At 46.8% G+C, this 13929-nt stretch overlaps 1 protein-coding gene across 1 annotated transcript; it reads left to right on the top strand.

The window, feature by feature from the left end:
• Positions 1–1831: 1831 nt before the first annotated feature.
• Positions 1832–6197, top strand: MTRES1 (mitochondrial transcription rescue factor 1). Its single transcript, XM_049817704.1, has 4 exons — positions 1832–1930; positions 3523–3955; positions 4790–4862; positions 5733–6197. Exons 2-4 carry the CDS (start codon positions 3531–3533, stop codon positions 5907–5909), a joined length of 675 nt encoding a protein of 224 aa, XP_049673661.1. The 5' UTR covers positions 1832–1930; positions 3523–3530; the 3' UTR covers positions 5910–6197.
• The last annotated feature ends 7732 nt before the right edge of the window (positions 6198–13929 follow it).

Consider the following 13929-nt stretch of genomic DNA (forward strand, 5'->3'; position numbering starts at 1 on the left):
AGAATAGCCTAGTAAGGCACCAATACTTATATCTTTCTTTACTAAGAGTAAGTTACCTTCACTCTTAGTTAGAGCATTACTTTAATCCTATGTGAGACAAATCAAATTCTAAGAGCTCTGAAAAGAATGGGGTGTATGGAAAGCTAGGTTTAGGGGGTGTGTGTTGGGTTTTGGGTGGGGGTTCCCCCCCCCCCCCAGAGGGGGTAGCATGCTACCAGAGGTGGTAGCATTTCTGCTCAGGGAATCCCCACTGTTTGAATATTAATTTCTGTTCTGACTCACTATGTGCCACTATGAATGCAAGTAAGTTACCAACTTTTTTTTTTCCTCAATAAGGTTGTATGTATATTTTAAGACATACAGGGGAAAAGTGCTAAAAAGCTAACAGCTATAATCCCAACTGAAATTGGTCAGAATCTCACAGAACTGGGACTGGAACATTCAAAATACATAAAGTCATAAAGATGTTTGCAGTTTCCTTCCCAGTGAGGTTTCTAAGGAGAGGAAATAGCTTTGCCAAGGAATTGCTCCATTACAAAATATCTCTGACATAAAAAACTCTCATTCAAACATTTTACAACAAAGTTTATACAGGTGTAAAAGTAAGCAATCGCTTACAAGGCCCATGCTAATTGCACAGCTGCTGTGCAGCAGTAGCTCCACAGTTATATCACTTGCTGTATTTGCTGATAATTTTCCAAGGGAGGCTTGGTCTGTCAGGTGAGATGACGGGCATTTTAAAGCAGAACTTTAAAGCTGAGGAGCTCTTCCATCTGCCAAAATTACCCTGAACCTTGTACAGCCATTTACATCAGGGCAAGATGCTGCCAATGTGATGGGGTTGCTTTTTGTACCCATTTTGTACAGGTACAGAGAACTCCCCAAGTGCTGAGCAATCAGAGCATTCAGAAGCACCAGGAGAGGTGTGGTCTGTGTGTGGCAGAGAGAAAGCTGGAAGAAGGCAGAAGGAGGGATGGACCTCTCCTAGTTTCTGAGCTCCAAAGAGAAGGGATTACGGATGACCACCGGTAATGGAGATGTGGAGCGAAAGAGGGAGACATAACGTGAAGGAAGGTAACAAAGGTAAGGACATGGGAAACCCAGGCCACAATGGGATTTGGATTAGATTGTCACGGTGGCCAAGCCTTTCAAATTAATCTGTGGTCAAGAAACTTTAGCATCTGCTGGAGTCATTTCCCAGTGAGAGGCTTCCACTGCTTTCTGGTTTGGGCAGAGCCTGAGGGGCTGGAAACTGGGGTTGGCCCTCGGCACCCGGGTTCGGGGGGGGTGGGGGGGGGGGCTTGGTCTGGTAGGAGACAAAATGCTCCAACAAGCATTGCGAAGGGAAAACCAGAGGTGTGTCAAATCAAAACGACATGAGAAGTACTAACACGATTACTCCCGAGTGCTTTGACTGCGAGCTTTGGAGAGCGGCATCGGCGCTGAGGGAGGGAGAGCCGGGCCCCGCAGCCGGCCGGGGGGGAAGCTGCTGCCGAGGCACCCCCGTAGGCAAACCCCTGCTCTGCCGCTTCCCCCCCCCCCCCCCCCCGAAAAACCCCAGCCTACATTGGAAAAGCGCACGCTGGAAAAAAATAAGGATGGGGAAAACGGTAACGGGAAACGGCTCGGACAGATCTCGGCGGGGACAGAGGCCGGCGCCGAGGCGCACGACCTCCGGCCCCGGGCCGGAGGAGGGGGCGGCAGGGCACCCGCTTCAGCCCGCCGCCCGCCCGGCTCCCTCCGGCCGCCGCTCCCGCACCGGAGCGCCGGACTCCCCCCCCCCCCCCGCAGCCGGTCCGCCGGGCCCGGGCCCCGGCAGAGGGCGCCGAGCCCGGGCTGAGGCGGCTCCGCCTCCGGCCTGCGAGCGGCGGCGCGGGGACGGCGGCGGCGGCGAATGCAGGCCCGGGCCCGAGGCGCCTGGAGGACGCAGGTAACGGCGGCCCGCTGCGCCCCGAGCCTCGCCGGGCCTCCGCTCCGGCGGGGCCGGGGCAGCTGCGGGGGCCGGCGTGGGCCCCCAGTGGCGGCGGGGCTGGGCGCCGGGCAGGCCCGCGCCCCGCGGCCTCTGCTGGGGCAGCGGCCGGAGAAGCCGGAGCACCCCGGGCCCGCCGCCGAGGGCCTTACCGGCGGGGTCAGGAGCCGTCCCCGGGGCGGGGGGGGGGGGGGGGGGCTGTCTGCGGGTCCCCATCGCACGCCGCGAAAGCTGGCGTCGTCTTGGCTGCCTGCTTTTGGAGGGGCTTCCCGCCCTCAGGGTTGTGTCCCCCCGCGCGGGCGGGCGGTGGGGAGACTCCGTCGGCGTGAGGGTTCGTGAGGGGCCGAGGCCGCCCTTCGCACTTGGGGCCTGCTGTCGGCCCGCCTGGCTGCGGCTGCCTCAGCGGGGCACAAAAATCGAGCGCTGACAGTAACTGTTTACACGTTCGGATCCCTCTTCTGGGAGTTTGTCCCCAAACGGAGCAGAGGCGTAAGTCTTCCGTGATGATCGCACCGGCCTAAATTTTAAAAACCGTACGTCGTATTTCTTGAGTTTACATATTTAAATACGAAAAAGCCAAGGGAGGTGTGGCTATTTTTATTTGGCCGGTAATTGCCCCCATTGATCAGGGCTTTTTCCCAACCACAACAGACACCTCATTCAGATTTCGGCAGAGTTCACCTGGGTGTGGGGAGAACAAACTCCAGTCTCATGCAGAAACACGTGTTGCCACACTTACAAGGCCATAATAAAAGCCAGTGCTCCACCTAGCTAGGAGGGACTGTAAATCAGTTTCTAGGAGTGTTGAAAGACATCTGTTGGTTTGGGTTTGTTTTTCTTTTTGGGGGGGTGGTGGTGTTTCCACCTACTTGTCCCAGGTTAGAGATGGCTCCAGAAAGGAGCAGAACTGGGGAGCTTGCACTTGAGACTGTTGTTGCTGGCGTTGGTCCTGTTGCAGTACGTCGAGCGGTGTTAGTTCTCCTGAACTCTACCATGATGCTAAATCTCATTCAGAGAAACTGGGGGGAACATTCTGCAGCACTCTGCCACACAGGAGTGTTGTGGTCCAAACAGAAACTGAAGTTAAGCAGCTTTCAACTCTTCTGGGCTTGCTTGCTTGCGCTGTTGAGCAAGTTGCTTTTATTGAGAATGAGTTGTGATAAATGTAGGTCTCCCTGTGCTTTTTATGACATAGTTAACTTTGTTTCTGTTTCTTTTGTGAATTGTATTTCAGATGTAGAGAGGAAAATGCCACAAATGTGTTTGGACAGTTAATACTGAACACCAGAAAAGGAATTGTGACCGGAGTTTTCCACTGGGGGTTTTAGCATTTGTTTTTCATCTGGTGTTTTAGCTTGTTGTAATGGTGGACAGTGTATGAGAAAGGCCGATCTTAAAGCCAGTATAGCCTTGTGCTCTTAGATGATGCGTTGCGCTGTGAGGAACTAGATAATCCATCTTTTTGCAGTAACTATTATGCCGTACCTGGAGAAATCCTTCCAGTACTCAAAGCAGTTGCTCATTTTTACATGCGAATATTTGTTTTATTTTAGGGTATAATATGACTGGCTTCAGACTCCCCATCACGGCTTTTAGAAAACTAAATGTCTGGTTTGGACTGTGGGAGAAATTCCCTTCTAATAAACTATGTCCCTCTTGGAGGAGAAGCGTATTCTGTAGCTGTCAAGTAAGCACAGTAAACTACAGAAGATGTTCCAGCTTTTCCCCAGTAAAACTCTGTGCGCTAAGACTTTCTCCAGAGTATATCTCAGTACTTTCTCTGCGGAACAAAAGTACCAAAAGCTCTAAAAGGAGCAGACAAACCGTACAGGAAGAAGAGGAAGAAGAGGATGAAGAGGAGAGCGATTTGGAAGATGAATTTGAAAATGACCCCAACGTAGTAAAAGATTACAAGGATCTTGAAAAAGTAGTGCAGTCTCTTCGATATGATGTGATCATGAAAGCTGGTCTAGACATTGCAAGAAAGTAAGTATGGAAGAAACAACCTGCTGATGAGAAAGATGTCATGCAAAATTTGAGTTTTGATACACTTTTATTGCTGGAATAACTCGGTATTTGGTGCTGGGGTTTTTTCTGTGTAGCTGTTTTGACTGTCTAAAAATATGTTTTGGATGTATGGGTGTTCCTGTTTGTTTCACCTTAACTCCCTTGAAACAGCCTGTTCTCTGCTTCTCGCTGTTGGTGATATTTCTAAGACTGCTGAGGAGGCATTTTCTGTCAGTTGCTATTTCTTTAAAATGAAGACAACACAAAATACTAAGTAATACAGAAAGATCTAATTTGAGATTGAGGGAGTAAAATAATATGCTACTTAATGGCTGTAGAAATAGGTGATGGTAAGTATAAACCTAACATACTAGGTCAACCAGGTAAATGTGCAGTCTATAAATATATCACAGTGTTTGATCTAATGCAAACTGCAGAAGCCTTATATTGCAGTGTTGTTAGAACAGAGTATTAGTATAACTTGATCACTTAAAAATTATTAAACTGGCTGGTGCAGGAAAGGGGACATTATGCATTGGATATTCAGGAGACAGGTCGTCAGAAACAGCTTTTTATTGCTTGCACCTGTGGCTCAGAGCAACTGTTATTATTTCATTTAATATCTATGAAAGACTTTTTCTTTACTTCCAGTTCAAGTCTGTCCTGACCTTAAATAAACGTATCCTTTATGCGCAAATGAGAGTTGTGGAAATGTGCCTTGCACATGAATGGTGTTCTTGTGTGTCTGCAAAGAAACAATTGCATTTGGTCTGCTGCACACTGTAAATGCAATAAAACCTTGTTTTTCTTCAGTAAAGTAGAAGATGCATTCTACAATAATGAACTCAGGCTGAATGGAGAAAAACTATGGAAGAAAAGTAGAACTGTAAGACTTTTTAAAATTTAAATCTTTTAATACCATACAAGAAAATAACTAAGGCATGACCTCCTCTTCTCCCTCTAAATCGCTCTGCAAAGGTGAATTAATGGCATTGCTAACACCACTTCCAGCTTTGTGTGTGTGTGACTATGATTCTCTTGGTAAGGCATTACTGCCTAAGGCAGACAGGAGACTTGTGTTATTAGGGAGCAAAATCTAAGGCTGAAAGTCAGGAGAAGGCAGACAGCAGCAAGGACAGAACTTTCCGAGTTGTTGAAGGAAGTGATGATAGGTGCGAGGTTGATGGAGTGGGAATGATTAAATCTGAGATACTGGTGGAGCAGGCACATGATTAAAGAAAAAGAGAAAGTTTGATGATAGGGATTGAAACTGGGGTAGCTCAGGAAAGGTTACTCTGTAATAGAGCACACAGGAGCACAGTTAGGAGAAGAGCAGTTGACCAGGACTCTCTTCTTTAAAACACTTTAAACTGTTTTAAAGGTGGGAGCTAGAACTTTGCATTTTGCTGTTTTGTGTCTGTGTTGATACAAAAAGATTGGCAGGAAACACCCTTCAGGAAAAAAAACGTACTACATTACACCTTTTTCACAGAGTTAGGTGTTGGTTGTAGAACAGGAAGGGTAAAGCTCTTGGCAGAGAAGGTCATGGGACATTTTAATTGCTTATTGCTAAGGCTTTCCTAGAAGTTCATAGCTGGAGGATCTATACTGGGTCAAGTATTGCCTGCCTTCTTCCTCTCCTGCGAGATAAGAATATTAAATGGAAAGGAACAAAATTAAAATGGGACATAGTCTGTGGGTATTTGTTTTCCCCAGGGAATGTTTATAATCACTCATCTTCTCTTTCTGTTCCCAGGTGAAAGTTGGTGACACGCTGGATTTCATAGTAGGTGAAGATAAAGAAACAGGAACTGCTGTAGTTATGCGGGTAGTCTTAAAAAAAGTATCTGACAAAACTGAAAGTGAAAAATACAAAGTAATTTTGAGGCGCTGGAAAAACTTAAAAGTGCCCAAACAGGATGTACTTAAGTAACGGGGTTGTATGTGGCAGCATAAGATTTTTGCAGAAAACCATATTTGTTGTTAAATACAAATTTTGGTTAAACAAAATTACAGTACCCTTTTTTTGAGGGCTTGTGTCAGAATGTTATCTCCCTCTGCTGTGTACATCAGTATTCATGCAATAAGCCTGCTGCTTTTTGCTGTTAGTTTTGTTTCATAGTACTGTGGCATAAAAGATCCACCCCTTACATTTCCAGGCAGTTTCCTTACAGATGTTACAAACAACGAGCCAATAAAGACTAAGTTGATCACTGTTTAATTGCTGTCTGATTTTGTTAATCAGAAAGGTTACATTAAAGCTGACATCACAACAAGCAGAACTGCTTTCTTAGTTTTATCTCTAGATTTGTGAAATAGTTACGGATAATAGGGATAAAACTCCCAGTTATGTAAACTGCTTCCTTTTTCATTATTAGTTTGATCTTGGTTAAGAATACCAACTCTGTGCTTACCTACACTGCTACTATACCAAGAATACAGAAGGATGCTGATTGCAGCTGTGTATTTCTAAGGAGGAAGCTTCACGGTGACAGCATGAATCATGGCAGTGATTCTGTGCTCTAATGGAGAAGGCAGATCCATGAGGAGATGCGTGTAGTACTGCTGATTTTTACTGTTTAGGTAACCGTGCAGAGGAAAGTGAAATCTCCATTTGTCACATATTCATTTCAGTGTGGCATTTAAGATAATATTTAATACTTAGGTGGTGTAAAGATCTGAGCAAAGGTCAGACCATACTGTGATGAAAAGCTCATGTCTATATTACTACAGGAAAATACTGTCACTTAGGACAGGCATCTCAGGTGTACCCACTTGGCACTTGTAACATTGAACATGTGCTTCTCCCGACACAAGCAACTTGTTGGATGAACTGTGGTGCAGACAGAATTTTTATTGTTTATGTATGTTTAGACAGCCACATGCAGGTGTGTGTCCACAGGAAAGCTGGCCAGTAAGAGCAGGTAGGTATTGTTCATCCAGTCCATGGTCTGCTCCCTACCTGGTCTGGAGAGCCCGCAGGGAAGAAGAGAGCCCAGAACAGGCAGCAGGAGCATATTCCAGGATGCTTTTTCTTCGGTGTTCTTGAAATCTAAATGGGCAGGCAAGAAACTTGCTTACAAAGCAAAGCTAGTGCTCTGGTTAAGCATCAGACTATCAGGTACACATAAAAGCTCTGGTAAAGTAATGACGGGATTTTCACTGCGTAAAATGTCTCTGAGGTGAGAGGAGGAATAGTGCTCACCTGGTTAGGAGCCCATTGGAACTGTTGGGCTCAACTGCCAACAGCAACTCAATGACTGTGCTTAAGCAGGCTGGTCCAGTGCAAGAGACTGCCTCCAATATTGTGGTGGGGCAAATTCTGCTTAAAGACAAACTCTGCATAACAAGGAACCCCGGGTGAAAAGCAGCCGATCAGCACCCACCAGCAACGGGGCGAGGAGGGTGTGCTGGAGGGTGCCCAGTTCCCTGCTCTGATACAGAGAACAAAAAATAGCCACGTCTGCAGGGAAGGGGAAGTTACCCCCCAAACGACCCCCAAGCCCAAAGGCTCACAAACTGCTCATTAGCCTAATGAGTTTGAGTGCCCACCCGAAGGAGGGGCAAGCATGCTAAAAGGACACAAACTGAAGGCCCAGGTGTACAAGCCCACCAGACCCGGACCCCTCGGCTGGCTGGACCAACGCTGGACCCAGGGCCGGTGAAATCTTTCTCTTTTCCTTTTTCTCTGTCTTCTTCTCTCTTTCCTTTTCCTTTTCCACAATCCCTACACCTCATCCCTTTAAGACACAAACCTGTTGACCAAGCCTGGGACTATGAGCGAATCCAGCCGCCCCCAGGCTCCCCTCTGAGAAGGAGTCTAGAAAGCAAGGGGATCTGCTTTCAACCTCCTGACTCAACAGGAGGGATCTCCTTATTCCCTGCATTGATATATGTAGGTTACCACGGGTAACACGGTTTACAGAAGTAGTCTCATGCCAATTCCTGTTGTGAGAAACCCCACCACCTACTACCGTGCCTCCCCCGTTCAGTTTGCTTCTATCGTGAATAAAATCTTTAACTGATCCTTTGGTGTAGTTTCACCCTAATTTAGCCCGAGGGAATTCTGAATTCAACACTACTCCCTGGTCTGTCCAGCTTGGGTCGTGACAACCAGCTGCTGTCCATAGCCTCAGAGGTGGCGGCTGCTGAGTGCAGGATTTAATATAATTTCTAGCTTTCTTCAGGCATAGCTAAAATCTGTGCTGGTTTGGGCTTTTTTTAATCATTGTGTAGATGTTTGAAGATGCAGATACACATCTAGTTAATCTGTTAGAGGCATAGTGACCTTTTAAAAAAAATTGGTTCTTAAGAGGACATGATCCTGGAAAGCTTTCCTAGGGGATTTTGGTGATCTTTACACTGCAGAAGTGAAGGGATTCAGCATAGCAAGCAGCCAGAGGAACGTGGCAGGCTGTACTTTCATTGTGGGCACTGCAATCTCCACTCTGTTTTTTGGAGCTTGCACCAAGTGTTCTGGAAAGAAACAGTTCAGATGCATCATCTGTTCCCCAATTCCATTTACCATTGCTACTCTAAGCGGCTGCCGTAATCTCGATGGGTGCTGAGAGAAACGAGGAGAAAGATGTGAGAAGTAACGTCGGTGAGCTCCCGTTGCTGGTCAGCAACCATTCGTCACCTGTCAAGTGCTTATCAGTATGTACAGTCACACTGCCTGTCACCTCCAGCAGGAGTAGCTTACACACCAGAGCTTACAGGGCCAGAATAGGACCCCACTTGTAAACCCTGGAAATGCTTTGGGACTTGGGGATAGCCAAGGTACAGACATGAAGAAATTAACTTTCTGAAAGGGTCTGTTACATGTAGGATAAAAATGGTAACAACAAAAAAAAGCCAACACCTGCCTGGCATCCAAGATGGTCAGAAAAGTTGCATCCCTGAAAGCCAATGACATAAGAAAGAGCACAAGCAGGGTAATTTCTTGAATTGGACAGAATATGAATACAGTATTAGGCCAAAAACCTTAGATTTTAACTTCTAGAAAAGCCTATTGGGAAGTAAAGTAGGCAAGAACTTGCAATCAAGACCTAGCCCTTTCCCAACGATGACAGAGACTTTTCACGAGAGCCTGTACTGACAGAACAAGGGGCACTGGTTTTAAACTGGAAGAGGATAGATTTAGCTTGGATATGAGAAATAAGTTTTTTATTATGTTGATGGTGAGGCACTGGAACAGGTTGCCCAGAGGAGTTGTGGATGCCCCATCCCTGGCAGTGTTCAAGGCCAGGCTGGATGGGGCTTTGGGCAACCTGGTCTAGTGGAAGGTGTCCCTGCCCATGGCAGGGGGGGTGGAACTAGGTGATCTGTAAGGTCCCTTCCAACCCAAACCATTCTGTTATTCTATCACTGCCACCAAAACCAGGTCTTCACTGACAGATGAAGATAGAAAAAGGCTTTCATAGGTTTTAAGTGTTGATCCACTAGAGCTATCAGCAAAGTAAAGGAAAAGAAAGGCAGACTTCCTGAGGAGTCTTGTGATGGGTGAGAGCACCCTCTGTGGATTCAGGATTGAAATGGTTGGAGAGAGAACTGTAGCCCTTGGCTTCAGAAAAGAAATCTTCAGTCACAGGCAGGGTGATCTCAGAGTAAAACTATGACAGCAGGAAGGTGAGCAGTTGTTCCGCTTGGCTGCATCGATCTGTCCTGGATAAGCTTTTTTATCGATCAGACCTTTTTATTGGGGCCAGACATTGCTGAGCAGGTTACGCTCGTTTCTGCAGCCTTTAAATATTTGGATTGTGAGCTAAAGAAAGGCAAGGCTTGGTTAATGACTGACGTGAGTGACAGGCGAGCAGAGCCAGCATGCGTTCTGAGAGGTGTAGGAACAGGCACATCACAGCTGGTTTTTGCCGGACTGTTGTGGTTTAAGCCCAGCTGGCAACAAACTACCACAAGGCCGCTCACTCAGTCCTCCCCCGTGGTGGGATGGGGAGGAGAAAATATAACAAAAGGCTCGTGGGTCGAGACAAGGACAGGGAGGGAGGTTTAATCCCTCCCAGGTTTAACTTTACTCCTGATTTTCTCTACCTCCTCCTCTGCAGCGGTGCAGGGGGACAGGGAATAGGGCTTGGGGTCTCTGCTGCTCCTTCCTTCCCCCTTGCCCCCCTCCTCACTCTTCCCCTGCTCCAGCGTGGGTCCCTTCCGCGGGCTGCAGTCCTTCAGTCACAGCCTGCTCCAGCGCGGGCTCTCCCAGGGAGCGGCGGCCATCTTGGGGGGCATCCAAACCCCTGCTCCGGCGTGGGCTCCTCTCTCCCCGGGCTGCAGGTGGGCATCTGCTGCACCGCTCCCCTCCGTGGGCTGGGGGGGACAGCCTGCCGCCTCACCACGGGCTGTGGGGGCATCAACCTCTCCCGGCACACCTCCTCCCCTCCTTCTTCACTGACCTCGGGGTCTGCACAGGGCTTTCTCTCACATTCCAATCTCCATCTCCACTGCAGGTTCCCCTTCTTAAATCTCTTCTCCCAGAGGTGCTGCCACCACCACGGATGGGCTTGGCCTTGGCCAGAGGCAGGTCCCACCTGGAGCCAGGGAAGCTTTGAGCAGCTTTTCCCAGGAGCCAGCCCTGTAGCTCCCCCCGCTACCAAACCTGAAACACAGACCTTCAGGGGGCTTTTAGACAAGGTAGGCTCACATAGACTGTGTGTATGTAAAGCATACATAAACTTATCTGGGAATCAGCTGTGCATCTTCCCTTCATCAGCCATGACTTTAAGGTGATTCAGTCCATCGGATAACATGCTCAAGTGTCTGGGCAGATGACACGGCAAAGTAATAAGAAGTGGCTGAACAAGTTTTTTTAATGATCTTCCCAAAACAGAGAATCTGCCACTGGTCAACTACCAAATCTCTAGTGGCACCGAGTACTGAGTGGTGGGAGACACACAAATGCTTTTCCTCCTGCTCAGAGTTCAGGGTACGGACCGTGAATTGGGAAGGGATTGCCTCTTCTGCCCCGCTGTCACTGCTGTAGTGAATTTCCTGCTCCAGGACACGGGCATCTGCCATTCTTAGTCTGCATGGTGGATGAACTACATGAAAGGGCTTCCTTGTGGAGGTACTGCTGAGAGGTCACAAAGGGAATTTTGGGTGGCTTGAGAAGTGACTGACAAGTTCACCGGAGGCTGCCCAGGTGACTTTGCTGTCCAAGCCACCTCTGCATTAACTACAGAGGAATCCAACCTGATGCTGGTTGTCAGGCGTGGAGCCCAGAGTGGCCAGCGTGCCTGCCCTTGCGCAGAGGGATGACCTGATCCAGAGGGCTTTGCCTGGTCCTGCAAGAGGCAGGCACCGTCAGGCTGTGGGTGCAGGACCCAGCTGTCACTGGCACAGCACGCAGCGTTATCTGACAGCTTTGCACGTTTCACCCACTGCAGGAGCGATGTTACACGCTGCAGCATCTGCTGCACGTGCGGCAGCCTGCGTTACGGAGCAGGGCACGGGAAGATCCTGTGAAGGAATAGCAGGGAATTGCTCACACAGCAGTCGGACTTGGGTCTGGCAGAAGAGTCAGCCTGGTCGACTAAAGCAGGCTCATACTGACACTCCTGAATAGGTCCCGAGTTCCGCTGCCTACAGACCAACGCAGACAGAAGGGGGTTATACTCTGACCCCTCTGGCTTCCAAAATAATAGGCAACTCTTTTTTCCATAGAACAGAAAAGGACCAAAGTGTTTCTGGGTTGATTTTTTTTGTTTGTTTTGGGGGTTTTTATTTTTGTTTTGGTTTTTTTTTTTTTGTTGTTTGTTTGTTTGGTTGGGTTTTTTTCTCTTTTGTTTTGCTTCTTGGGGTTGGTTTTTTTTCTGTGATGGCCATGTCAGAACTGGACAGTCTACCTTCAACACCTACCAAATTGCAGTACTCAACAGCCTGCACAGGCCAATTCACTGTGGTCATTCTACCATGGCATGCATGGGGAAAGGAATGCAAAAGTGGGGTGTGGGAGCCATGCAAACCCGAGTACTGCTGAAGCTAAAATTCTTTAGCTTCCAGTGCTTCAGTATTCAATGCATACATAGACAAGCACTTCAAGGAGACCCTGGTTTTTTTTTAAATTCTTGGAACAAGGAGATAGGAAGCAAGAGAGACAAGGGACAACATTACATGACATAAAACCAAACTCCTGGATTTTATACAAGGGATCAGATCTCAAGTGTAGGATGTGATCCTATTGAGTGACTCATTCCTACTGCTGACTGGTGCCTGGGGATTTTCTTTTCACAGGAAACATTTGTAGACCTTGCTAATGCACTACCTTACGAGTTAGCTAACTGAAGTGGTACATTCCTGAAAGTGTAACAATTGAAGGAATATTTTGCCTCCCAGAGCAGTGAGCACGAACACACAAGACTACAAAATCCCTCTGGAAACAATGACAGTCGTTTTGCCATAATGAAATTTGTGAAGGAAATTGGGAATGATACTTGACATTTGTGTGTGGGGAGGTATTAACCAGCTGATCTTCCTCCAGTCTTCAGTAATTACAATTTGTTTCCATCTATTAACACAAATTTTAGTGTGACTGGACACATGATTTTGCCCATTTTTTTTTTTGTTGCTAAATTTTTAAAAGGAAGATAAGGAAAACCTAGTAAAAAAAGCCCAAAACAGGTCTGTTCTATTCATGGTTGTCTTGGGGGGGGAGCAGAGGAAGAGGAGAAGTGGGAAAAGAACATGTTGTATTCTCCAGAACATTCTCCCTTCTATTACAGCTCTTCCCTTCCTGTGAGAATCCAAGTTCTTTCCAAATTTTTAATGGAAGAAAAATGCTCGGTGGCGGCCACAGCCCCATCACGGAACTGATCAGGAACTGGGAGTCAGCAGGTGGTCTGCCATGTCACAGGCTTTTATGGCCACTAACTAGAAAAGGCAGCACCTAAAAAATGACAAAAATGAAAAGGAATATGCTGGATAAGAATAATACAGTGTAAGGGCTAATCTCCTGCCAGTCAGATAAGGTATAAGGAAAATGTGAATGTGATGGGAGTTTTGATTTTGTTGGTAGTCATCTGCTCCCAGCACTGGCACTGGCCAGCCCAGGGCAGCTCCTTCCTTCAGCCAGAGCTCTGCTGCTGGAGAGGTGGCCTCAGAACAGGATCTGTATCGGCTGTGACAAAGTTAATGATGAGTATTATGTATTCTGTGAGAAATTTCTGCATGAAATTAAGACTATCACTACCAGTGAGAAGTTTAGATGAATGACTTTTATAATGGAGAGGGTAAAAAGAGGGTTTTGAAAGCACTGTTATTACTAGAAATTTATCTGTCTTAATATTTACTAGGACAAAACAGTAGGTAGGAAAGAATGAAGACAAACAAATGCGGATTTCGTTCTTTTTCTGTCTTTCTTAGCAAAGACAATCCTAAGAGAGAATTAAGAGAGGGAACTAAACCATCACTTCATCTATTCATTTTAAACAACTTCAAGCACATTTAAAAAGATGTTTTCAGCATCTTCCTAAGGAAAAACCCGTAACTCCATTGGTGCCGAGTTGCAGTAACAATGAAAAATATCAGGAAGTCAAACCGAGGAAGTGAGGAAATTTTGGCAATGATGGTGATGGAGTTTGTTTCATTTACTCAGAAAAATCATAGGCTTGAACCTGCCACGCTTGTTCTCCCATAGATGTTAAGTGCAATCAACTAAAATGTGCATGGTAAGTAAGAACACTTGTCAATTATGCCCCATCCTCTGCACAGGCAAGCTTAAGACATTGAATTTTCCAGCTGTTCCACATCCCTTTAATCAGTGAAACAAAATCTGAATAAAAATAGACTATGAATAAAGCCTGCATATTATTTTCTGTGCTTCTTGGGGCTGTAGAATTCATGTTAGCCCCTTCCAGCATGAAATTAGACCCAGTGTGCGTTTGTAGAACATGGAGCACACAATTATCTGTTCCTCACTGCTATAACATAATATAAATATCAAAAAA

Source organism: Accipiter gentilis, chromosome 15 (assembly GCF_929443795.1).
Source record: "Accipiter gentilis chromosome 15, bAccGen1.1, whole genome shotgun sequence".
NCBI lineage: Eukaryota > Metazoa > Chordata > Aves > Accipitriformes > Accipitridae > Astur > Astur gentilis.